The sequence below is a fragment of the Saimiri boliviensis genome, chromosome 1 (genome assembly GCF_048565385.1).
Source record: "Saimiri boliviensis isolate mSaiBol1 chromosome 1, mSaiBol1.pri, whole genome shotgun sequence".
Lineage (NCBI taxonomy): Eukaryota > Metazoa > Chordata > Mammalia > Primates > Cebidae > Saimiri > Saimiri boliviensis.
This window is the reverse complement of record NC_133449.1, coordinates 141,160,266-141,183,912: the sequence shown is the minus strand read 5'-3', so window position 1 is coordinate 141,183,912 and position 23,647 is coordinate 141,160,266. Positions and strand designations below refer to the sequence as shown.

The window sequence follows — 23,647 nt, the reverse complement described above, 5'->3', positions numbered from 1 at the left end:
TGCCAGATGACCTAGGGTGATTTCCCCACCTGAAGCCACGCACTGTTAAGGTCTGGGCGTCACAACACAGGCATCTTGGGGGCCATTATCCTGCCTACCATGCCATAATTTCAGGGTCTTTCATGTTTTTCATAATAAAAAGTTTAAAAGCAGTAATTACAAAAGTATGAAGATGCGCTGGGTGCCCCAGCCCCCTCACCCACCACCACCATTCCCCTGGTGCCTGCCCTTCCCTGCAGTGCTGAGTGAACCCAGACACTACAGAGCTTTCTCCAGTTCGTGTCTCTGAAAGGGCCCATAAAAAACAGAATAAACCATAATGCCGTTCAGCATCTTACCTACAAGTTTAATGGTCACATTTTAACATCAAACACTGACTCAGTGTTCTGAGACCCCTGCTTGTCTCAGAGTCTTCAATCACCCCCCACCCTGCAGGAACGAGCCGTGTCCCAATTGCGCTCCTTAAGGCCAAGGTGCTGCGGGCTTGAGGACCTCCCGCAGTGGCCAGGCGGGGCTTGCTGCAGAGGAGCCTGACGGGCGAGGGCAATGTGCACCCGGCCTTGCTGTCCTGCCTGTAAGCAGGGGCTCTCCACGAAGCTCTTTTGATGACTTCAGTGAGACCCACCCCATCTCCAGGCAGCACCCCTGCTTTCCAGCAGGATGGAGGTGTTAGGGACCCCACGACCTCTCTCGTCCCCCACAGAGGCTGAGACCTCTCAGGCCCACTGCTCTTGGGCTGGCCACAATAGCCACTTTCTAAATCTTGAGTCTATGTCCTATGCACTGGCCACACCTCTTGGTGTTACCTCATTCCAGACGAGAGTGGGTCTGCCTTGCAGGTCTAACAGCCCCACAGTGGTGACGGGGACCAGCAGCAACTCCTGCAGGCCTCCTTCCACTTGGTGGAATCCTTCACCTGCTAAAATCCAACCAGACCTAAACGGCTAGTGGATACGAGCCTTTCCATAGATGGCGCTTGCTGCGAAACCTGTGAGAGGCCGTCCAGGTGCTGACCCCGGATGGGAAAGCTGGAGGCAGACAGAGGGCATAGCTCGGCCTTTAGGGTGAGGGGTGGCAAAAACTTGCTTTCCAGTGCCCCATACAAGGTAACTGGCTAGCTGCAGGGACAAAGCTCCAGAACCACCCAGATGCCAGGACAGGCCAGTGTGAAGGGCCGAAGGGAGATGCCAACCTTGTAGTGTCCGTTGTTGGCAGCATCGTGCAAAGGCGTGTCATCATCCAGGCCCTTGGTGTTCACCTCCGCACCTGCAGCCAGCAGCTGCTTCGCGACATCGTAGTAGCCCCGGTTACAGGCCTCGTGCAGCGCCGTCCAGCCTGGAAACAGACACTCAGGACGTATGTTATGTGATCCTCGGGAACACCACTCCCATCTCTGGAGACAGCGCCCTGAGGATGTGCTAAAAGACAAGGGACAAGCAAGCTGGGGAGCTGCACTGTTGAGGGCTGCAGTTGAGGGAGCAGGTGCCAGCCCAGAGAACCCTGAAATTCTCTGTGGCAACCCTTGTGAGCACAATCCATATGTAGCTTGTTAACCCTACACACTAACAGCTGGCAGGCTCATCTGCATAATCACCCTAAAAGGGCAGGAGGTCAGTGAACACACGGTGTAGCGAACAACAGATCTGGAAGCACAGGTGCCTCTGCAGAACACGGAGGGGAAACACTGTGTCAGAAATGGGGAAGCTGAGGCTGAGTGTGCCTGATGGAGACTGAAGAGCTGCTAAAGCAGGAGCTCCACCAGGGGCACCCAGGCTCGGGCCACACGCTGAAGGTACCTGGGCAGGCAGCTTCTGCCTGGGGAACTGGGAGCCCACCACTGGGTGGTGTGGCTGCACACATTGTGGAAACAGAGGTCAGCCCCCTGGAAGCAAGTGGCAGTGCTCCGGAGAAGCTTCTTTTAGAAAAATGCCTTTTTTGTTGTTGTTAAAAAAAAAAAAAGGTGCTAAATGAGGTTTGGGTCAGACAGCTCTAAACTAGGGCAGTGGGGAAACTCTACAAGGATTCTACACAGACTGTTCTTACTCTTCTGTTCTCCTTACACTGTGGACAGGCAGTCCTGGGGTGTGTGGACCACCTAGGTTTGATGTGGGTATTTTATGTAAAGAAACACAAAATCAAATTCCAATGCTGGGACCCTTAAGAAAAAAATATAGCCCCTGGGTCTGGGGAGGCTCTCTGTCCCAGGCCCAGGCAAGCCCCAGTACCCAGCCCTGTGAAATGAGGGGAGTTCAGAGTGTGGACCGAGCCTGGCGCTCCCAGCTCAGAGGTGCCCTCTGCTGGGAAACACAGCCACTTGCTAGACACGCCAGGGACAGATCCCTCCAGAGGACTGGAAGTGAGGTTTATGAAACACAGCAGATTAAAATGTAAAATTCTTCAGTCCTCTTAAAAATAGGCCAGGCATGGCAGCTCCCAGCTATAATCCCAGTACTTTGGGAAGCCAAGATGTGAGAATGGCTTGAGGCCACGAGTTCAAGCCAGTCTGGGCAACACAGCAAGACCCCCATCTCTGCAAAAAATAAAAAAACTAGCCAGGCATGGCGGTGTGTGTCTGCATTCACTTGGAAGGCTGAGGTGGGAACGTGACTTTAGCCCAAGAGTTCAAAGCTTCAGTGAGCTGTGATTACGCCGCTGTACTCCAGCATGGGTGACAGAGCGAGAGACCCTGTCTAAAATTAAAACCAAGAGCAAACAAGTTTACTATGAAATACTTTCCACGAGACAGTGGTTTCTCCTCAGCAACAGCGAACCCCACTGGAGTGAGTGTGGCTGTGAAAGCCCCGGGCCCTGCAGCGCCCCACGAGGGCACAACCCTCTGACCCAATGGGAGGCTCAGGGCTCCAGAAGGGCCCTTGGGCCCCTGCCAGACACAGGGCGCCCACCTGCGAAGTCCTTGACGTTGACATCCGCCCCCTCGCTGATGAGCTCCTTGATGCGCCGGGCATCCCCACGGATGGCCGCTCGGTGCAGGCGGGTTTCTCCTCGCTCATTTCTCTTGTTCACTTTATCTTTGGTTTTTGAGGCAGAGTTGGGCGTTCCCTTCTGACACACTGTAGACTGGGAGGGGTGCTTTGGTGTTGTGTCCACTGCAGGCCAAGGAGGGGACAGGTGGGCATTACTGTGGGTGCCCCACTCTGTCGAATCCTCAAAAGCCCAGGCCACCATCATGAGGTCCCTCTGCACAGGGCTTGTCCTTCGCACAGGACTGTGACCAAGCAGAGCCCCTTCCCTGCGCCAGGGATCACCCACAGGCCAGGCTCACCTGGGCTGTTGGCAGACTCCTCAGCTGTCATCTGCATGAGAAGGGCCACCTGCTGGCGCTCGGAGAGAGGGTAGCCGGCTCGGATTCCAGACAGCCCCATGCCAAACAGCAGCCCGGCCTTCCGAGTGACAGGTTCCTTCTTAATCCTCTTCCGCTCAGGGCCCTGCTTCTCTGTGAGGCGGGCGAGGGAGAGAGGGAGGAGAGATTTCATGCCATGGTGTCCCCCAAACCCAGGTCCTTACCTAACGTTACGGAGCCCCCTGCGTCCACCTGACACCTTACAGAGCAGAAAGGAAGGCCTGTGAGTGGGGAGAGCACAATGGCGTTGGGAGCGTTGGTGCCGCCCACCTCTCCTCTCAGCAGTGACTGTGAGACCATTTAAACACCTGGTTATCAGCCCCTCAAGTCTGCTAAGGCTGGACCTCCACCGAGCATTCACTCACTCCAGGCACCTCTCCAGGGCCTCCCCAGACCTCGTGCCACACATGAATGCGGTGGGACAGCTTAGCACCGGCGACCTGGCTCACACAGGACAGGTCTCTGTTAAATACACGTGCCTGTAATTAAATTCCACCTTCCCCATCCCTCCTCCAAACAAACAGTGCAGATATAAATGGCAGACACAGTTTAAAACACATCAGTAAATCAAGGCCAACCGGTCAGTACTGTACCTTTCTTCTTGCTTCTAGGCACCTCCATCTCATGGCATGGTGCTTCGAGGAGCGTACCAGCCTTGCAGCACCACAACAGGGACTGGGCTGGAGGCATCTAAAGGCATCAACACAGAGCACTAACAAGACACGGTGTGAGAGCTCGGCTGCTTCCACCTCAGCCTCCTCAAGCGAGGACGCCCTGCACTCATCTGACCCGTTATAGAACGCTAGGCCAGCTTCTAACACATCTCGTGTGCTGTGTCTTTTAAAAGAGGCAGGAGGCAGGGGTGGGGAAGAGAAGACGATGCCCTGAGCACCAAGAGCCGGGGGCATACAAGCTGCCTCTTCCTCTGCCTGACAGTGACCTCCTGTGGATGGAAATCCTCCTCCAGCTGCCCCGTGGGTTCTGGGGTGTTCTAGAAGCTGCCTCCTCCTCTGCCTGATAGTGGTCTACTGTGGATGGAAATGCTCCTCCAGCTGCCCTTTGGGTTCTGGGGTGCTCTAGGTCATAGGGTGTGAACTGCAGAGGTGCAGCCCAGAGGCAGGGCTCTGCAGAGGCCTGACATGGGGAAGAAGAGCCACCAGGGAGACGTGGCCCTCTAAAGCTCTCCTCTGAGGCACCTCCCTTCCCTTCCATTCAGCGCATCCAAGAAGCCTCTCTCTTCAAGGACTTAACTTCTCCCTTGGCTGGTGTCTAACCCTAGAGAAGTGGGTGACATCTGTAACAACGGACTCACTGGATCCCACACCTGCATGGTCACTGCAACACAGAAGGGTCTTAACTGGTCTCAGCTCAGTTCCCAGGGCACAACTCCCTTGCTGTTCACCACCAAAGGTCCCGTGAATGTGCCCACTGATGTGTCCGTCATTTTCCTAAGAAGACACTGCCCACCCACCCTCATTCTTCAAACAGTTATTTTAGGCTCCCTTCTTAAGAATTAGGTCTGTGGCATGCTGAGAATGTGGATTCATGTGTTCTGTGGGCCAACTGGACACATCGACCCCCATCACTCTCATGGGCAAAACCTCAAGTACTGCAGGCTGCCATCACCACCACCAGCTAGTTTTTAAACGGTCCTCAATGCAGAGATCTGAGAAAGCACTTGGGCTCTGGTGCCAGCCCCTCATATAACCTGGCAAATACAGTGGTGGGGAGGCAGCCCTGCCACTGGCCACGAGTCCCAGCCCACTGGCGTATCCACACCTTGGCAGTGAGCTTGGGTCGTAGCTGCCGAGTGGGCGCTTGGCTGTGGGTCGTGGGTCTCTGCGCGCCCCATGCCTTCCCTGCACTCTCCGTGCTGCTGAGTGGGCGCTTGGCTGTGGGTCTCTGCGCGCGCCCCATGCCTTTCCTGCACTCTCCGTGCTGCCGAGTGGGTGCTTGGCCGTGGGTCTCCGCGCGCCCCATGCCTTCCCTGCACTCTCCATGCTGCCAAGTCGGCCAGCTCTCCCTAGGCTGCTTTCCCACAGCCACGTCTAAACAGCAAGAGAAGCAGGCGCGTGCTGCCTCCCTCTAGGAAAGAGGCAGCGAAGGTGCCGGAGAAACCCTGTGCTCTGGGACCCCAGCTCCCCCACCCAAAGTCCTCAAGTACTCCCCTCTCCGGGATAGGGGCCCACGGTCGCCTGGACAGGAAGTTGAGAACCTCTGCAGGACCCTCACCTCCATGACCTAGCCACACACATTCAGAGGCCTGCTCCCTCTGTCACCCAGAGCAGGGGAGTTACTGTTTTAGAGACATAAAGCCTGCTGAAAACACGAGGAAAGCAGAATCCCCGAAACACACAGACTTTGGCAAGGTGCACACAGCACAGGAGACACCGGGGAGTACACGGCATCTCCTCACTCCCCTGCACACTGTCAGAATCAAAAGCAAGTGGGCTAGCCCCATTCTGTGCTGTGTGTGGACACAGGAAGGAGGTGGTGCAGGGTTTGGGCGGCAGTGTGTTCAGATCCCAAAGGGCAGATGTGTCCACGTTCTTAAGTTACCAAAGGGTCCTAGGAGGCATGTGTCAGGTGAACAGGCAGAGGCAGAGGCATCCCTTAGAAGTCAGCCTTTAGACTGGCAGGCCAGGAACCCACACTGCACCCCCGATCCATGGGCAGCGAAGAGCTGCTTTCGGTGGCAAACACAACTTGTCCCGCTCCTGCAGGGTGGCTGCAAGCCCCCAGCCTGCCGTCTCCCATGCAGCAGGCATCCATGTCCAGACTGGGCAGGACTCAGTGCTCCCAGTGACTTCCCGGGAGGGCTCCAGGGCCGGAGCCTCATCCCTCAGGGTCCAGGCCACATCCCTCCTGCTCCCCACCAGACCTCCCCTCTGCTTCTGCTCTGAGCTTTGGTGAAGAAACAAGAGTTCACATGGCCAGGACAGCTTTACATGGCTACCAGCAATTCCCATGGAAGGTGCCGCCAGCCTCCTGAATTATGGTGCCTGGGGCCACCACAGGGACCTCACTCTGCCCCAAACTTAGGAAGCGCTCACTCCCGGGAAGCAGCAACTTTTCACCCAGCTCCCCGAGTACCAAAACAGGACATTTTATTTGTCTGAACACAAAACAGTCCAATGTGAAATCAGATCTCCCAGGATGCCAATTTCTCCACTGTGAGGCAAGCACCTGCAGCTATGAGCATCCAAAAGGCCCACAACACACACCAAACCCCACACAAGCTCTGGACAGCAAACCTGCATGTCTGTCAGGCCTCAGACACTGCCCACTCCAGTGGCCTCTGGGGTAGAGGGAACGCACCACAGAAGCCCCACCCTTGGAGAGAGACCCCTGTATACCACAGCCCGTGGCTCGACAGCATCTGCTCTCCATTCCAGCCCAGCAACGCCATGGTATGAGAGCAGCGGAGTGGGTCCCTGACATGCACACACACCGAAGGCACCCGCACCTTCAGGTGCCACAGAAGCACGTCCCACAGAGGAGACACGCACTGCCTGTCTGCCCTCCTCCCCCGGCCTGGGGCGACCCAGAGGTGTGCGCCCCTGAGAAAGGGCCCTCTGAGAGGATGCAAAACCTGCTCCCTGCCCCTCCACAGTGCAGAGCACAGCGGGTGCGGGGTGCTGTCTGCAGGTAAGAAGAGTGAGAGCACCTAGAGAGCTACCTCTAGGGACCACCATGTCCCTTGGGGTACTCTATGCAGGTGGGATGGGGGGATGTGACCCACCTGGGGGTGCTGTGCTGGTGCAATAGGGTGCTCTGACACGCCTGGGAGTGCTCTGTGTAGGTGGGATGGGGGAATGTGACCCCCAAGGGGGTGGCTCTGTGCAGGTGGGATGGGGGGATGTGACCCCCATGGGGGTGGCTCTGTGCAGGTGGGATGGGGGATGTGACCTCCCTGGGGGTGCTGTGTAGGTGGGATGGGGGGGATGTGACCCCCATGGGGGTGGCTCTGTGCAGGTGGGATGGGGGCATGTGACCTCCAAGGGGGTGTTCTGTGTAGGTGAAATGGGGGGCTGTAACCCACCTGAGGGTGCCCTGCAAGGAACATCATCTCTATCTGGCTGCCTTTTGAGACAAGGTCTTGCTCTGTAGCCAAGGATGGAGTGCAGTGGGGCAATCTCAGCTCACCACGCCTCGGCCTCCTAGACTCAAGCAATCCTCCCACTTTAGCCTCCAGAGTAGCTGGGACCACCGGCGCGTGTGCCACGACATCTGGCTGCTTTAAACATCTTCCCTTTGCTGTTCCGAAAACTTCTCATCAGAGTCATATTTAAATGTGTAATTATTGTTCTTTCTCCTGCGTATAATTGTGTCTTTATGAACCTTGAAAACCCCTCTGGAGCTGCTCTCTCTGCAGCTCGGCCACATTCTCTCCTCCATAGCTCCCCATCTCATTTTCTCTTTCTCTCTCTTTTTTTTTGAGAAGGGAGTCTTGCTCTGTTGCCCACAACCTCTGCCTCCTGGGTTCACCTGATTCTCCTGCCTCAGTCTTCGGAGTAGCTGAAGCTACAGGTGTGCACCACCACACCAGGCTAATTTTCACACTTTTAGTAGAGCCAGGGTTTCATCATGTTGGCTAGCCAGGTCTCAACTTCATCACCTCAGGTGATCTACCCACCTCAGCCTCCCAAAGTGCTGGGATTACAGGTGGGAGCCACCACACCCAGCTTTCTGTGCCCCACTCTAGGCAATTTCTTTTTTTTTTTTTTTGAGACGGAGTTTCGCTCTTGTTGCCCAGGCTGGAGTGCAATGGCGTGATCTCGGCTTACCGCAACCTCCGCCTCCCGGGTTCAGGCAATTCTCCTGCCTCAGCCTCCTGAGTAGCTGGGATTACAGGCACGTGCCATCATGCCCAGCTAATTTTTTGTATTTTAGTAGAGACGGGGTTTCACTATGTTGACCAGGATGGTCTCGATCTCTTGACCTCGTGATCCACCCGCCTCGGCCTCCCAAAGTGCTGGGATTACAGGCGTGAGCCACCACGCCCGGCTGGCAATTTCTTTTGTTAGAACTTCCGATTCACCAATACTTTCTTATGTCCTATCTAATAAGTTACATAATCTGCTCACTGGGTTTTTAATTTCAGTGATTATGGTTTTCATTTCCAGATATTCCACTAGTGCTTTAGAAATATCTGTGTGATACTTGACAGTTTTCAGTCCTCTCACTGCATTCTACTGATGGATACTGTGCATTTAACCATTCCAGCATGTGAGGTCCCTGGGCTGACCCCTGCTGACTCTCTCAGGACAGCTTTCTTCCTCAAGGTCTGTAATTCCCACCAGGCTCTTCATCTATTTGGCCCTCTAAGAGCCAGGAGAAGGTTTGCTTTTGCTGTGGTGGGAGCCTCAGGGAGTATGGGACATTTTCAGCAGCATAAAACAGCACAAATCCAAATGCCAGCAGCATAGAACAGCACACATCCAAATGCCAGCCCCACCAGAGGGCAGGACGGGGTCAGAAGTCTCTGGTGTGACCTCTCAAAGCCCCTCATCCTCCTCACCTGTCGCCTCTTAGCTGGGGGGAGTGTGTCTTCCCTGATAGCCCAAGGTGTCCCCTCTTGAAGGGACAAGCTTTCCGTGGGGTCTGGGCCTACAGCCTTTTCCTCTGCCTCCCTGGAAGGCCTGAGGCTGGGCTCCAAAGCAGAGACCCTCGAAGAGCCCCACAGATGGGGAGCTGAGATGCCTCAGCTACTCATCTAAACAGAAGCCTTTTGCAGCAATCATTTTGCACCTCTAATTTCTAGGCTTTTCCAGGAAGAGTTTTTAGCAGACACACTCCACATAGGAAAATAGGATTCCTATGTCCCACCATAAAATTCTAAGATGTCAGTACACTCTCGATTCTAGTCTACATAGGGATGTTTCCATGGTGATATTTTGAAACAACAGAAAGTTCATGGGCAATGTTACAGCTCATGTAACTGATCAGCAGGGCCAGGCGCAGCTTTGCTGCCAGCCCCACAGGGGTGAGGCACCAATGAGCACGGCTGCTGTGTACAGCTTCTGTTTCATTTGACCTCAAAAATATGCCACCCAAACCAAACATGTGGCCTAGTCCTGATGTTCAAAGCCATGAAATACAGCACTTCTGGCTGCGAAGTCTAAATCACAGCCTGTCTACACGGGGCATGTGGTCCAGATCACCAAAGTTCCTACCTCAGCACTGAGCTCCATACTCACACAACTCCAAGTGAGTGCAGCGTATTCCCATTGACACCCTCCTCAGGCCAGCAAGACAGAAGCTCCGAACAGCCTGTCCTGGGCCAACAAGAGAAGCTGGCAGGGCCACCGCTGAGCAGTGTGGGCCACTGTGTAGTGAGACTGGCTTCTCCTTCCAACTTCCAGGTTTCTCTCCATTTCTGCCTTCTTTCTGTCAATTACCATCATTGATCATTTAAAGACAGGGCCTACACCTATCTGCTGTGTGACTTCAGCCCTCCCCCGCTCTGACAGGGGCTACGGTCATCTCTTAGGCCTTTCAGCTTCAGCTTCTTCTGCAGGGTACGTGAAGGGGTCACACAGAGGTGAGGCTGTGTGCCCAGCCCTTGCCTGCACCATCCCCGTGCCTTCCCCACCTCCAGGCCGAGGACCACAGCAGGGCCAGTTCCATTCCATATAGGAAGCTTGTGGAGGCAAACAGGGTCATGTGGCAATGTGGGAGGAGCAGGGCCCAAGCCCAGTGTTGGTTTCACCAGCATCAGCTGTCACCACAGTGAAGAGGAAAGCAGGAAGGAAGGAAGCAATGCCTGCAAGAGGGCTCAGACGACAACCAAATAAAACAGCTTCCCACCCCGGCCTCCTTTCCACTCACAAAGCGTACTGGGTATTTTAAAACAACCAAGATCAACATCCAAACCTGTGCCGAGGCATCAGTTGTGTCTGTCCCTCCTGCAGGGCACAGGCCTGCCTGGCCCAGTGTGTGGGAGGTGTGAGCATAGGGCTGGGGGTGGGGGGCTCCTCTCTTGAGGGGCACAGGAAGGCTGAAAAATGGTCTCAAAGTCCCACAGCATGGAGCCAGGAGGCAGGGGATGGCCCCTGCGGCCACCTGCTGTGCACACACTGGCTCCTAGTCCTGGAGTCCTCTGAGCAAATCGCCCAGCCTAGGGTGGGCTTGTGGACCCAGCTTGCCTGTGTTGTGCTGACAGCATGGGCCTGGCTGCCAGCCCAAGTGCACTTCTGAGGGGTGTCAGGGAGGCCTTTGCTGCAGCTTGGGGAATACAGAATTTTAAACAGGAAGAAACTCTCCTTTGCTAGTCCAAGCTTCCCTTTGTATGAGAACCTGCTTCCGACTAGAGAGGAAAAATGGTTGAGAAATAGTAGGACCAGAGACCAATCACGCAGAGTTCTTAATCATCTGAAAATATTTTATTTTGATGTGCTTTTTCATGATTGCCTAAATGTGGTTCTTAGGGTAACCCCAGAATCCTCACTGTGCCAACAAGACCTGGCTACCGCCCTCATCTCAACCACCATGGCCTCCACTGCAGTCCCACTCTGCCTGTCTGCGGGCTGCTGGCATGCCAGCGCCCAATGGCCGAGCATCCTCCAGCAGGTTGAAGTCCTCTGTATTCAAAGGCCGGCCCTGCTTTCCTGAGACTCAGGAGGTGGCAGAGGGTCAGCAGCCAGGCCCCCGTGCAGCCAGGAGGGGAGGAAGAGTATGCTGGGCATTCTGGGGAAGGAGATAATGTGGTTGGTAGTCACTGTGGCTCCTGCCTGCCTGAGAGGAACACTAAGGGGGAGGGGCCTGGCCTCGGGCTGGCCATTCCCTGCTGGCCCTGCTTCGTCCTGAGGGAGGCAATGTATGAGGGCTTCCCGCTGTTTGCTAACATCCCCACACAGGTGAGTGCCTTGGACCTTTGGCAATACATGAGCTGAGACCACTGTCCCCGGCACACTGCAGTGCACACGCCCTTCCTGGCCAGAGGCTCCCAGGTGCGCTATGCTCTCCAGGCCCCCACCCTGCCTTCGTGCACAGCCTGGGCCCTGGTGCACTCGCTCTCTCTGCTCGCCCAGGTCCACTGCAGCTGAGCGTGTGGGAGAAGCCTCTTGAACTTCACACACTCGTCGCCTCTAGCACTGGGCAAGGCCTGGCATTCACAGTTCCAAGAAGTCCCACGGATAGCAGTGGCTAAGCCTGCCACTTCCCTCCAGGAATGAGGGAGCAGGAAACATCAGAGCAGCCATCTCTGAAGCACCAGAAGCAAACATGACGTCAGGAAAAACTGAATATGCCACCCACCTAATGCTGAAGGACGGGCATGTGCCCATCAGCACTGTAGAGCGCACACCCAGGCACCAGAGAAAAGGGGGTTATTCACAGGCCAAAGCAAAGTAAGAAAATCATAACTGTTCCCCTTGTTCCAAAGAAACATCCACGTGCAGAGGGCAGGCAGCTTCGGCCCACGGCGCTCCTGACGAGGGCTCCCTCGTGGCTGCCCCAGGACAAGCAGGACCCCGGCGGTCCTAGGCAGGGAGAAGTGAGACTCAGGGTCACAGATGAAGGTGCAGAAGAAACAGCAGGGCAGGAAGCTCCCCAGAACCCCAGGGAGGCCAGGCAATGCTGCGCAGCAACCTCAAAAACATTCACTCATTGACTGATTATTTATTTATCTATTTTATTTTTTTAAGGACAGGATCTTGCTCTGCTGCCCAGGGTGGAGTACAGTGGCACAATCACGGCTCACTGTAGCCTCGACTGCTTGGTCCCAAATCCTGCCGCCAAAGTGCTGCGAGGGTGTGAGCCACTGTGCCTGGCTACTTTTAGATTTTTTAAGTTTTAGGAAAATTTATACATATAAAAAAATAAAGTAGTATAATTTGAAGCGAACCCCAGATATCCTATAATTTATGATGAATGCTGTCAGTGGTAAGGCTTTTTAAGCTGAGACCACCACTGAATTGGTAGAGGACAGACTTCAAACGCAGATATGAGAGACCCCTGGCAGTTAGGGCAGCAGAGCAGGGCAGCCCAGAGGGGATCCAAGTCCCAGGGCAGGCTGGTCTGAGTCGGCTGCGTGGGCAGAGCTGTCTCAGGGCCGGGACGTGGCAGGTGCCTTCCCAGTCCTTGCTGCACCTACAGCCCTAATAGAGGCTGGTCCTGGGACCGGCTCTTGCCCAGCACTCTGGAAGGCGCAAAGGTGATTCTGTCACATGATCCTATCTACCTGGTCAGCCACAGACTCCACGCAGCTGTGCCAGGACCACAGAGATGCATAACCTCAGGGGCTGCTTTAAACTGGGCTCTGATTCACAACAAGACAGAGCCATGGTGATCTTGGCAGGCCGCCCCTAGCCCTGACTAAGCACTGCAGAGGCCAAACCTCCACAGGACTGGACCACGGGCAGGGCTGACTCCACCCTGCGTCTCGGAGGTGGGAGCCACCCACAAGGCAACATGGTGGTCTCTGAGGGAGGTGTGCCAGCCTCCCCCACTCAGGCACAGCCAACATATCCGGCACGGTGGTGACCCTGCAATCCTCCCACCATGGCAAAAGGCACTGGCCATGCCTGCTCAGGAGAGTGCTGCAGGGACACTGCGGGAGAAGAACCTGGTAAGGATGCCCGGGGGCACCCACACCCCTCCAGAGGGGCCTGACTCCTGGGGACCAGAGAGGAGTCTCCTATCCATCACTTGTCCATTAACTCTGACCAGTGTTTCTCTTCTCATCCCTACTGTGGCCACCAGACAGGCACAGCTGAGGTGTGCACTTCACCCTCTATCCCACTTGCTTCTGGGCAAGAACTGCTCCTCTGGAGGAAGGAGAGGGGCACAGAGTGTGTGAGAGCCACAGGGCCCAGCAGCCCACCTCCTGGCCCAGGGTGGGGCTGAACACACTGGAGTGGGACTGGCTACCTTAAGAGGGTCCTGGTTAAAATGCAAGCTTCTAGGATAAGCAACACCCCACACTCACACATCGGAACAATCTTCGTTGGAAATTGAGCTTTGCAACGTTAAACAAAGCCTATATACAGGAAGTGATTTAAATTGGCTCTGAAAGAATCATAAACACAGGTGGACAAATATTACGTTTCCTGTGTCTTTCTGGCTGGGCGTGAAGGCCCATGCCTGTAATCCCAGCTACTCAGGAGTCTGAGGCAGGAGAATTGCTTGAACCTGGGAGGCGGAGGTTGGGGTGAGCCGAGAAAGCTCCACTGTACTCTAGCCTGGGTGACAGAGTGAGACTCTGTCTCCAGAAAAAAAAAAAAAAAAAGGTTCTTTATTGGTTTGCTACCTCACAGGGATTCTCCCTACCTGTCCTCACCTGGGCCTGCCCCTCACAGAGAAAGGACGTGGTGTTCAACATACGGTTCCAGGAGCGCTAAGGGCTGTGGCAGAAAATATCCCCAAGACCTACAGAGAGCGAGAGTGGACTCAGTGAGCGGTGGGGCTGGCACCACGCAGGTGCCACCCATCAAAAGACCCTGGAGGCTTCCGATGGCACAACGGGGCCTTAGGCAACAGCTTCTCTCCACCAGGACGGAACACCCAACACAAAGACACCTGACCAGCCAGAGGGGTTGGGCACCAGGTAGGCCTCGGAACACCACCTCACCCAGTTCGGATAACTCTCCCAGGAAGCAGAAGCGCACATGCTTGTCTCATTAACCCTTTCAGCAACACTTCCAGAGACATCACAGAGACACCTCAGAGGCCTGAAGCCAACTCCCACATGGCCACTATGCAAAGTGCTAACAGCTACGTATGAACATGACGGCCTCCTACACCAAAACCAGCATGGGTACCAAAGAGAGTAAACACAGGGTTTTCAGGCCTGGAGTGATTTTCTCTAGGCCTAAAGCCTGAGTACACAGCAGCTGAGAGCTCTGGGGAGCTGCCCAGGCCCTCCCTTCTGGGGGCTAAGGTCCTCACACAATCCGTCCACACATTCTCCACTTGTGCCTCCCACTGCACTTCCTCGAAGCTGTCCACTGCTGGGAAGAGGCACCATCCCCTGGCCTTTGCTGCTGTCCCTACAGCCTTCCTGTCCCCAAATGTGCTGGCCATGTACCTGGCACTGCACCACCCCCTCACTTCCTGTCTGGGAAAACCAGCCCTCTCTGCTGGCTTTTCACTTGGCAGAGTCTCTACCTGGTTACTGTGAGCACATCCCGGGAGCACCCCAAGCAGGGCTGGGCCAGGGGAGAACGGGCCTCTGCAGCAGCCACACAATCATAAAGGCTGAAGCTTCCTGCGCTGTGCTGACAAAAGCTGGGGCACAGATCCTCATTTCTTCAACCATCTCAGTATCATGAGCTTCTCTCACTTTGACCACTTCCCCATCTGATACCAACCCCACATCCTGGCATAGCCTCTGCACTTTGTGGTACGGCTGCATCTGGAGTCTTAGGAAGCCAGGGACAGAACCCTGGGCCTGACTCAGAGCTCTCCTGGTTCACTCCAGTCTCTGTGGTCAGCCTAGTGCTCTACTGCATCCAACCTTCCCCAGCAGGGCTGTAGAGAAAACGGATGACCAGGAGGACAAGGAGGCCTCTGGGCACAAGAATCACCGAAGAGCAAGCACGGCCAGCACAGAGGCCCGGGCTCCCCACTCAGCAGCTCAAGACAGAATCTGCTGGAAAGCGGGAAATGCAGGAGGCGCTGACCACACCAGGAGCATGTGCAATAAATACACATGGGCTCGCACATGGGCACAAACCGGCACACATACACATGGGCACAGACATACACAGGCACACACACGGGCAGACACACACACACACACACACACACACACACACACGGACATATACAGGCAGGTACACGGGCACACACACAAGCATGCACACACAGCACACATGCGCAGACATACATGTAGAAACACACATAGGCACATCCACACAGATGCACACACATACACACGGGCACATCCAGGCAGACATGGGCAGATGCACACCCATGGGCGCACGCACGAGTACACACACACACACACACACACACACACACACACGCGGACACACACATTCCTGCTCTGCAGCCTCAGACCCCACCTGGACTTAGGAAGACCTCCCTGGCTCCTGCTCACTTCTAAGGCTCCTTTTGGTTTTTACTACAAATGATGGAGTTTCTTCCTGTGCCTTTGTGGCCCTGAGGGGAACCATGGACTCCCTCCTGTGCCCAGCTGTCAGAAGACCCACAGGTGAGCAGCCCCAGACCTCGCCCAGGGCTGGACGTGCACTAGGCATCTCCATGCGTGAGGGACCCAAGGGTGCAGCTCTCCAATCAGCCCCATGGGGCTGAGCCTCGAGTGAAGAGGAGGTGGCGCATGGGCTCCTCCCCTGCTGCCCCTGGCCTGGACAGCTTGCAGAGCGCTTGAGTGGGTCCTAGCGCAAAGCTGGGATGGGCGGGTGGGGGCCGGGGATGCCCATAGAGGGTACACTGCAAGAGGGGCTGCAAGCTGGTACCTGTGTCCGAGTCCTTCTGCTCCCCATTGGCACCTGCGGTAAAGGGCAGCTTCCGCTTGCTGGCTCGCTCCCTCACCTCCTTCCCGCCATCGCCACGCTCCAGCTTTGGGGTCTTGGTTAGAGAAACTTTATCTTTATCCTAGAAAAGAAAGGGATGCTTTCAGTCATTATTCCTAAATTGAATGCTCAAGCTCAGTGTCCACTAAGATTCTGTTTCATGTGCCAGGAGAAGCAGATCTCTTATGCGGGCAATGAACGCCCTTCCTGCACTCCAGGGCGTGGCTGGGTGAGGCTGGTCACCGACCGCAGAACCTTCATCCAGAAGCCTGGGGCCTGGCTGTGGCTCAGCCCTGACTCTGGCCCACGGTTAGTCCCGTGCACCTGAGGGACTCCCGGAAAATCACTGGTGTGTGTGTGGAGAAAGCAGAGGCGGCAGACACGCGCTACCTCCTACTCCATTCCTGCCTTCCTGGGGAAGTACTAAACAACGAAGAAAAACCAGGGCTTTGCCTTCTCCAAAGAGAGGCACTGCCACTCATAGCTACGTTCCCATCAGGAATCTCGCTGTGGAGTGAAGGCTGGCAGGGCCTCCAGGACATGCGTGTCCTCCCCAGGGGAGCGGCCAGGCTAGGCTCCCTCCACCCTCAGTTCTGGGAGCTGGCACTCCTTCCTCTGCACACATCTCATGTGGGCTGTGCTGCAGTTTTGCCTTTTCCATTCTTGAACATGGACTTGTCCGCTATTCTAGAGGCCACTGCGCACCCCCAGCCCCCATCTCTCATCTCCTCAAGAGGCAGGAGGAACCCTGTGGGGTAGCAGAGCCCCCTGCAGGTCTGAGTGCAAGGCCCACCCAGCGGGCAAGACGCAGGGCAGGACCAAGCAGCTCCAACTCCAGCCCCAGCCGCAAGGTTGGCCTTGAGCAAGTGTGTCTCATGGGCATAATCCACTGGCCGGAGGACGTGCCCTGGGGATGGGGATTGGGGGCCGGTGTGACACACACAGTGCTTGGGACACAGGGTTTCTGTAATTTCTGCAGTCTCCTGAACGGTACCGTGCAGGGGAGGTCACAAGACATGTATGGAATGGCACAACTGGGAGCCATGGAGGGAGAGGGAGAGGGTGGGGAGCCCAATCTCAAACCCAGGTAGCAGAGCATGCAACAGTGGAAGCCCCGAGACAGACTCAGCCACTGCCAGCGCTGTCATAGCACCCTCCTCTCACAGAGCAGACAGGAGCACTGCGGTGGGAGTGGGGGAAGCCCCGAGACAGACTCAGGCACTGCCAACACTGTCACGGCACCCCCTCTCAGAGTAGACGGAAGCACCAGCGGCGGGTCAGGGGGGTGGGCGGGCAGGCTGACCTGGCTCAGGTTGTTCACTGGAGTCTTACAGATTCTCGTCAGCACCAGGACTGGACAGACACAGCAACTCCACTCCCTGGCCTCTCCAGTACACATCAGAGGTGGAGGCTCCAGAAATGGCGACTTCCCTGACATGGGGCACCAGCAGACCCACAGGGAAGATGCCAGGGCAGCACCCACCCACACCAACCAAGCATGTCACACACAGAGGTCCTGGGTGCTGCATGTCGCTGCCATCATGGACAGCACTGTCCCCAGAAGCACACTGCCCCCTTCCCCACCAGTAAGCCTTCCTTCTGGAATGTCCCCTGAGTAAGCTGCCGGCAAATAAAGTGCAGTGGTCAGCAGCACCCTCAGAGCACTGGAGGCCTCCTTGGCTGCTCCGGGGCTGAGACGCTCAACTATTCTGAGAAGCCCAAGCACCCCCAGCCATAGTCCTGCCTCCTGGGGCCCAGATGCATCTTCTAGCTCAACTGGTCAACACTACACCCACCAAACCTGGCAGTTAATCAGCAACATCCCTGAGTGACCATGGGAGAGACTTCCAGAACATGCTGCAAGCTTGTTTCACGAAGGCATCCGAAGTGAAAGAGAAGCTGCCAAGCAAGACCTGAGTCATGGCCGTGTGCCCACCTCTCTAGTGAGCATGGGGATACGAGGAGGGTGCCAGGCAGACCTCGGGGGGAGACGGGGCCTCAGGAGCGTGACACCCACCCTGGTAGGGCAGGTCCCTCCTGGCCCTTGGCCTGTGTGCCCGGATGCAGCTCGCCCGCTGCCTGGTTGCATCTCCAGAGCTTTTCGGCGCCCCCACCTCCCCTGCTACAGAGTGCAGTCCCCACTCACTGGAATGAGAGAGGCATTTTCCACAGGGCCGGCGAATGCCAGGAAAGAATGGCACACACCAGGAAGAAGCGTATCTTAAACCCCTTCCTCCAAGAACACTCCTGGCCCAGGAGAGGGTTCTACCAAACATCCGAGGAGGCTATCATAACCTTAATTTCAGAACTTGAACAGGGTATTCCATGAAAAGAATATTATAAACCAACATACCTTATGAACACAGACAGGATATATATATGGTAACACAAATGATAGGAATAGGAATAGATTTGAGAATGCAAGCAATTTAAAATGCAATGTATTTTACCACATTAAGAAACTAAAGGAAAGAAAATCGTGCTCATTTCAAGAGCTACAGAAAAGGCCTGTGATAAAATTCAACACTGTTATGTGGGAGAAAAAAACCCCAAACTAATCAAAGGCCTCCAGGAAGCCTGGGCAGAAGGAAGGCTGTCCCCAGGGCCAGGGATGAAGGCAAGAAAGCCTACAGGGACACCCCAGGAAAAACAGAAACAAAAGGCCTGACAGGCACTTCACAAAAGAAAATATCCAAATAGACAATGAACATTCAAAAGGGTTTCTCATCAGGAAAAAGCAAATCACAGCCACCAGGAGATGTATGCCAGCACTTCCGCCAGGACGGCTGGGAGAAGACGGGCTCTGCCCCAGCAAACGCCAGCAAGGCTTCGCAGGAGAGCTGCAAATGAGTTTCCCATGACGTGGACTGAAAGGAGTGTGTGTGTTTACAAGCGAGTACAGGGACACTCACGGCAGTTTTCTTTGTAATACAAAAAATGACACAACTAAACTACCTGTCCAAAGGCAAATGAACAATTCTAGAATACAAATGAAGTGTTGTAGTGGGTGTGCACAGCGTGAACACAGGAGGTGCATGCCATAAACATGGGATGCACGGCATGAGCACGGGGTGCTCGCCATAACTATGGCGTAAGCACCATGAACACGTGGTGTATGCCGTGAACAGAGAAACCAAGCTGGGAACGTGTGTACCCCAAAGATAGGGCCTGCCCTGGAATCAGACTGGACTCAATCCCTGCCGCTGAGGAAAACAAAAGTACTAACAATCTTAACATGACATGACTGCACACATGAAACATGCGAAGGCATACACAGCTCAACTACTCAAGTTCGTAAGTGGATGAGAGAACATGCTGGATACAGAAAGTGAAGGCTTCTGTCTGACCATGAACAATCAGGACATGACAGCAAGAAAGACAATGAGCTGTGCAGGGAAAGCAAACACTGGCAGCCAGAGAGGCAGCTGCTCTCTACACGGACAACCACGAACATGACTGAGAAAACATGGAGCAGACATGAAGAGCACAGGGAGCTATCAGGCTCATGACAGACAGGCACAACACCGGTGCGGCAGCTCCCCAGAGGGAGTTTCACCGTTGCATTAGAGCGAGCAAAGAAAGTCAACACTAAGACAAAAGTGTGCCAAATTGCAGGGTCTTTATTGCCAATGGCCACGGAAGACTCACGTCTCTCCAACCCGTGGCCCTGAAAGGAGGGTGTCAAGACTTTTTATGCCCGTAAACTACCTTCTGGGCAGGGGTGGGGTCGAGGGGCTTCGGATATTCCGACTGTTAAACTTAAGTGATTAACAGAAGTCAAAATAAGCGTTAGTTTACACGGTGCCTGGGTAGGAAGTTACAGACCTTAGTTACTTATTACAAGTCGCAGAGGCCAAGATGGCGTGGGTTTGGACAGCTTGCCTGTCACATCAGGGTTACAGAGAGCAGTTTCAACAGAAAGCTGAGGTCTTGTGGAGGTATGCAGTTTTATGGGGCTTTTAACATGTCACATTCCTTCCTTGTTTTATTTATAGGAATTAAATTATTAATTTCTCTAGTAGGTCAGTATTGTTTGTTTGTTTTAAGGGGCATTTGCTATAGGGATTTACAGCATGGATTAGGGTGGCGAAGGTGGTGACTGAGAAGAGTGCATAAGTTTTAGTTTTAGTGAATTAGGGGATGAATGGTTGACGCTCTACTGTTTCTTCAGTGGGGCAGTCTTGACGTGGGTGTGATGAATTTAGGCTGTTAGTCCGTCTACCTTGAGTGCAGTGGGTGTGGTCTGGATAACCCGTGTAGAGTCCCTTTCAATGGAGGGGTGAGGCCTGAGGTGGCGAATCTTTTAACAAGGACAGTCTCCCGGCTGGAATGGGTGTGTCGGCTGGCCTGCAAGGTCTATTGGGGTGGGACGGGTCGGTGTCCTTAATGAGCTGGTGTACTTGGGATTGAACAGGCTGGAGTGCCTGTAAGCACTTAAGGAGTGTATAGTTATGGACTTCAGCATGTATGGTATCTGTGGGTCTGGGGAGTAAGGGAGAGGGGCCTGCCGAACATGATTTTAAAAGGGGAGACATTTTTTTGATAGGGTGTGCATCAGACGCGGAGGAGGACAAAAGGAAGCAGGCTGACTTAGTTTTTATCAGTTTTTAGGGTAAATTTTGTCAGGGTTTTTTTAGGGTCTGGTTTATTCGTTTGACCTGTTCTGAATTCTGGGAACAACAGGTATAGTATAATTTTTAGGATATAGCCAGGGCCTTGGCTAGGCCTTGAGAAATTTGTATAGTAAAGGCGGACCTAATCTGACTTTAGTGTTAGAGGGAGGTCGAACCGAGGAACAAGGTCTTGTAATAGTTTTTTTGTGTGTGCGTGACCATCAAAGTAGTTTCGGACTTAGTGGGGAAGGCCTTGACTCATTTAGAGAATATATTTATACATACAAGGAGGTATTTATAGTTATTTATTGGGGGCTTTATTTTAGTGAAATTTACTTCGTAGTGTTTTTCAGGGCTAGTTTTTTTGAGTCTTATTTTTACTTGGCTAGACCTGGTATTTTTCGGATTTACTTAGGCTTATATATTATATTGAGTAGTGATTTTTCTGATAAGATTATGTAAGTGGGGAATGTAGTACTTGGCTTTTAGTAGTTTAGTTAGTTTGGTTTGTCTTAAGTGAGTGGCCTGGTATGTGTCTTTTGTAGTGTATTAATGTCACTGTTGGGCTTGTATATACTCTTTAGTAGGGCTAGGATTTTTTTTTGTTTTTGATTTTTTTTTTTAATAGTCTTATGTATATGAGTCGTAGTAAAGGCATACCAGCTGTCTGTATAAATGTTGACAGTTCTTTTTTCATCTAGTACAAGGCTTTTGTTAGAGCTATGAGTTCTGCTTTCTGGGCCGAGGTTCTATGAGGAAGGGCCTGGGCCCAAATAACCCTATTGAGAGTGACCAGGGCTGTCCTGGCATACCTGACTCTACTGACTATGAAGCTGTGGTAGTATAATTAAGGTATGCAGTTTTATGGGACTTTTACCATGTCACACCACATTCGAAGCAATCCAGTCCAAATCTTAGCAAGCCGTTTGAGGAAATCAACCAGCTAATTCCAAAATGGATATGGAAATGGAAAGGACAATTCTAAAGAACAGCAGCCCTACGCACCTGGGTCCCAAGCCTGCAAGCCAAGAGTCATCAACACAGGGTGTCCTGGAGAAAGGACACAGAGTCCATGGGCTTTGCACAGAGCAGAAACCACAACCACAGCTCCCTGGTGACAAAGGCTCCATGTCACCCTCCATGGGGAAGCACACCCAATAGCCCTAAAACTACGTGAAGATGAGCTACAGATGAATCACATATGGAAGCTTCTAGAACACAGCACGGGAGGACATGTTCACAACCAGATGACAACGGAGAACACACAGCACAGCACCGTGAGACGCCACCACATCTCTGATGTCAGAGTGTCAGTCGCTAACGTCAGTTCCACACACTAAGTGTTGGCAGGGATGCGGACTCCCTGGTGGTTCTTGGGGAACACTGGCTCATCCACAAAAGGGCCCACAAACGCTGGGCAAAGCCACACCCACAAGGGGAGGAAACACCGACAGGAGCAAAATCCTGCAAGTCAGACGCAGTGCAGAGCGACGAGTGTCTCCCATGGAAATCTCCACAGCTGAAGCCTACCCGTGGAGAGAGAAGTCAGAGCAGAGGTGACTTCTTGTACGGGGAACGTTACTGAAGGCCCCTAGGACCCTGGAAATACTGTGTGTTCTCAGTGGGTGGTGATTATCCCTGGTTTTACAGATGAAATACCAGCTATAGTGTATATTTATATTTCACTTAAAAAGTTCACAAATTTCTTTTTCACCTCCCAGCTCAGGACACCTCAATGAGCTGTGCAGGGAAAAGCAAACATGGGCAAGATGCCTGCAGACATGAGGGCTCCCCCAAAGCTGCCTACAAGGCTGACTGTGGCACAGCCATCAGGAAGGCAGTGCCCATCAACCTGGGCTCAGAACCTGCAGTGTGTGTGGCTGTGGTGGGACAGGCCCTGTTTCGGCCCCTTTGAGCTTTCCCCGCAAGCACAAGAGGGCTGTTAGCGGGACCCACCTGTGCATGTTACAGAATGATTTTATCAGGCACCTCCTGTACAGCCACATGATGCTCCAAGAACCACCAGATGGTGACATCCAAGGCACAAAGACCCTGTAGGGCCCACCGGTCCGTTGATCACCTGGCTTCTTCCCACAACACAAGGTAGGTGGGCTCTGCACATGCCATACACAGATTCCGCATCACACCATGATTTGCACTCACAGGAAGCACACAGAGAGGAAAGACAGTTGCAGTAACTGAAAACTGGCCGTGTCTGCTTGACACCCTACCCCTGGTGCTCCTTCTTTCTCTGAGTGGCCACAGCAGAAGGATCCGGTAAGAACAAAAGGTGTGTTGGCCACTGACAGCAGCACAGGGGTGCTGCCCAGTTACTCCAGCTCCGTTCCCCGCTCAGCTGCCTCAGCACCCCAAGCTGCTTGTGTGTGGGGTCTGCTTGTGGGCCATTCACCCATGGGCCTGTCCTGCTGCCCAGGACGCACATTACCTCATGCCTGTGGCTTCACGGGGAGCACTGAACATGCACTGTCTGCGTCCTGCAATTCTGTTCTTTCTCAAGGTGGCTTTGGTTATTCTAGGTCCTTGGAATTTCCCTATTAACTTTGGAATCATCTTATGAATTTCTACCCAAAAAAAGTCCACAGGGATTCTGACTGGCATTATGCTGAATCCATACATCCATGTGGAGAGAGACGGCATCTGAACAATCTCGAGAGTTTCCTGATCAATGAATACTGTATAACTCTACACTTAGGGTTCCTCAACTTCTCTCAGTAGTATTTTGCAGCTTTCAGGTTACAGGTCTTGCAGCACATCCTTAGTCAAATTTATCCCAAAATCATCTGTATTTCTGATACTACAGCAAACATATTTTTACAGTTTCAGCCCTCTATGATTTTCGAATACTATTTAGAAATGCACTTTTGCATACTGGCTTTGCACTGTAACACCACACTAGGCTCGTTTATTCTTGGAGCTTCTGTATAGACAGCTCAGGATTTCTCCGGAAATGTGGGTGAATAAAGACTGCATTCCTCCTTCCTCTCCAGTCTGCCTTTCCTGTAGCTGACCGTGCTGCCTGGAGCCTGCAGGGAGAGGCAGTGGAGATGGCCAGGGTTTCTCTGCCCTCGATTTTCGGTGGAAAGAATTCAGTCTTGGACATTAAATATGACGTGAGTTGTAAGTCTGTCACAGATGCTCTGTATTAGGTTGAGAAAATTCCCCTCTATCCCTAG

At 53.7% G+C, this 23,647-nt stretch overlaps 1 protein-coding gene across 8 annotated transcripts in view; it reads right to left on the bottom strand.

The window, feature by feature from the left end:
• Positions 1 to 23,647, bottom strand: part of ANKRD11 (ankyrin repeat domain containing 11) — a 234,351-nt gene that overhangs the window by 20,355 nt on the left and 190,349 nt on the right. For 6 of the 8 annotated variants that reach the window (XM_074405299.1, XM_074405306.1, XM_074405309.1 and 3 more), the window contains 4 exons: positions 15,784 to 15,922; positions 3,284 to 3,454; positions 2,904 to 3,107; positions 1,193 to 1,335 (listed from right to left, as the gene is read on the bottom strand). In XM_074405299.1, the coding sequence (XP_074261400.1) occupies positions 1,193 to 1,335; positions 2,904 to 3,107; positions 3,284 to 3,454; positions 15,784 to 15,922 (657 nt within the window). Of the gene's footprint in view, positions 1 to 1,192; positions 1,336 to 2,903; positions 3,108 to 3,283; positions 3,455 to 3,954; positions 4,052 to 11,620; positions 11,686 to 15,783; positions 15,923 to 23,647 lie in introns of those variants that run through there. The other 2 variants (XM_074405313.1, XM_074405315.1) reach the window with 2 other exon arrangements.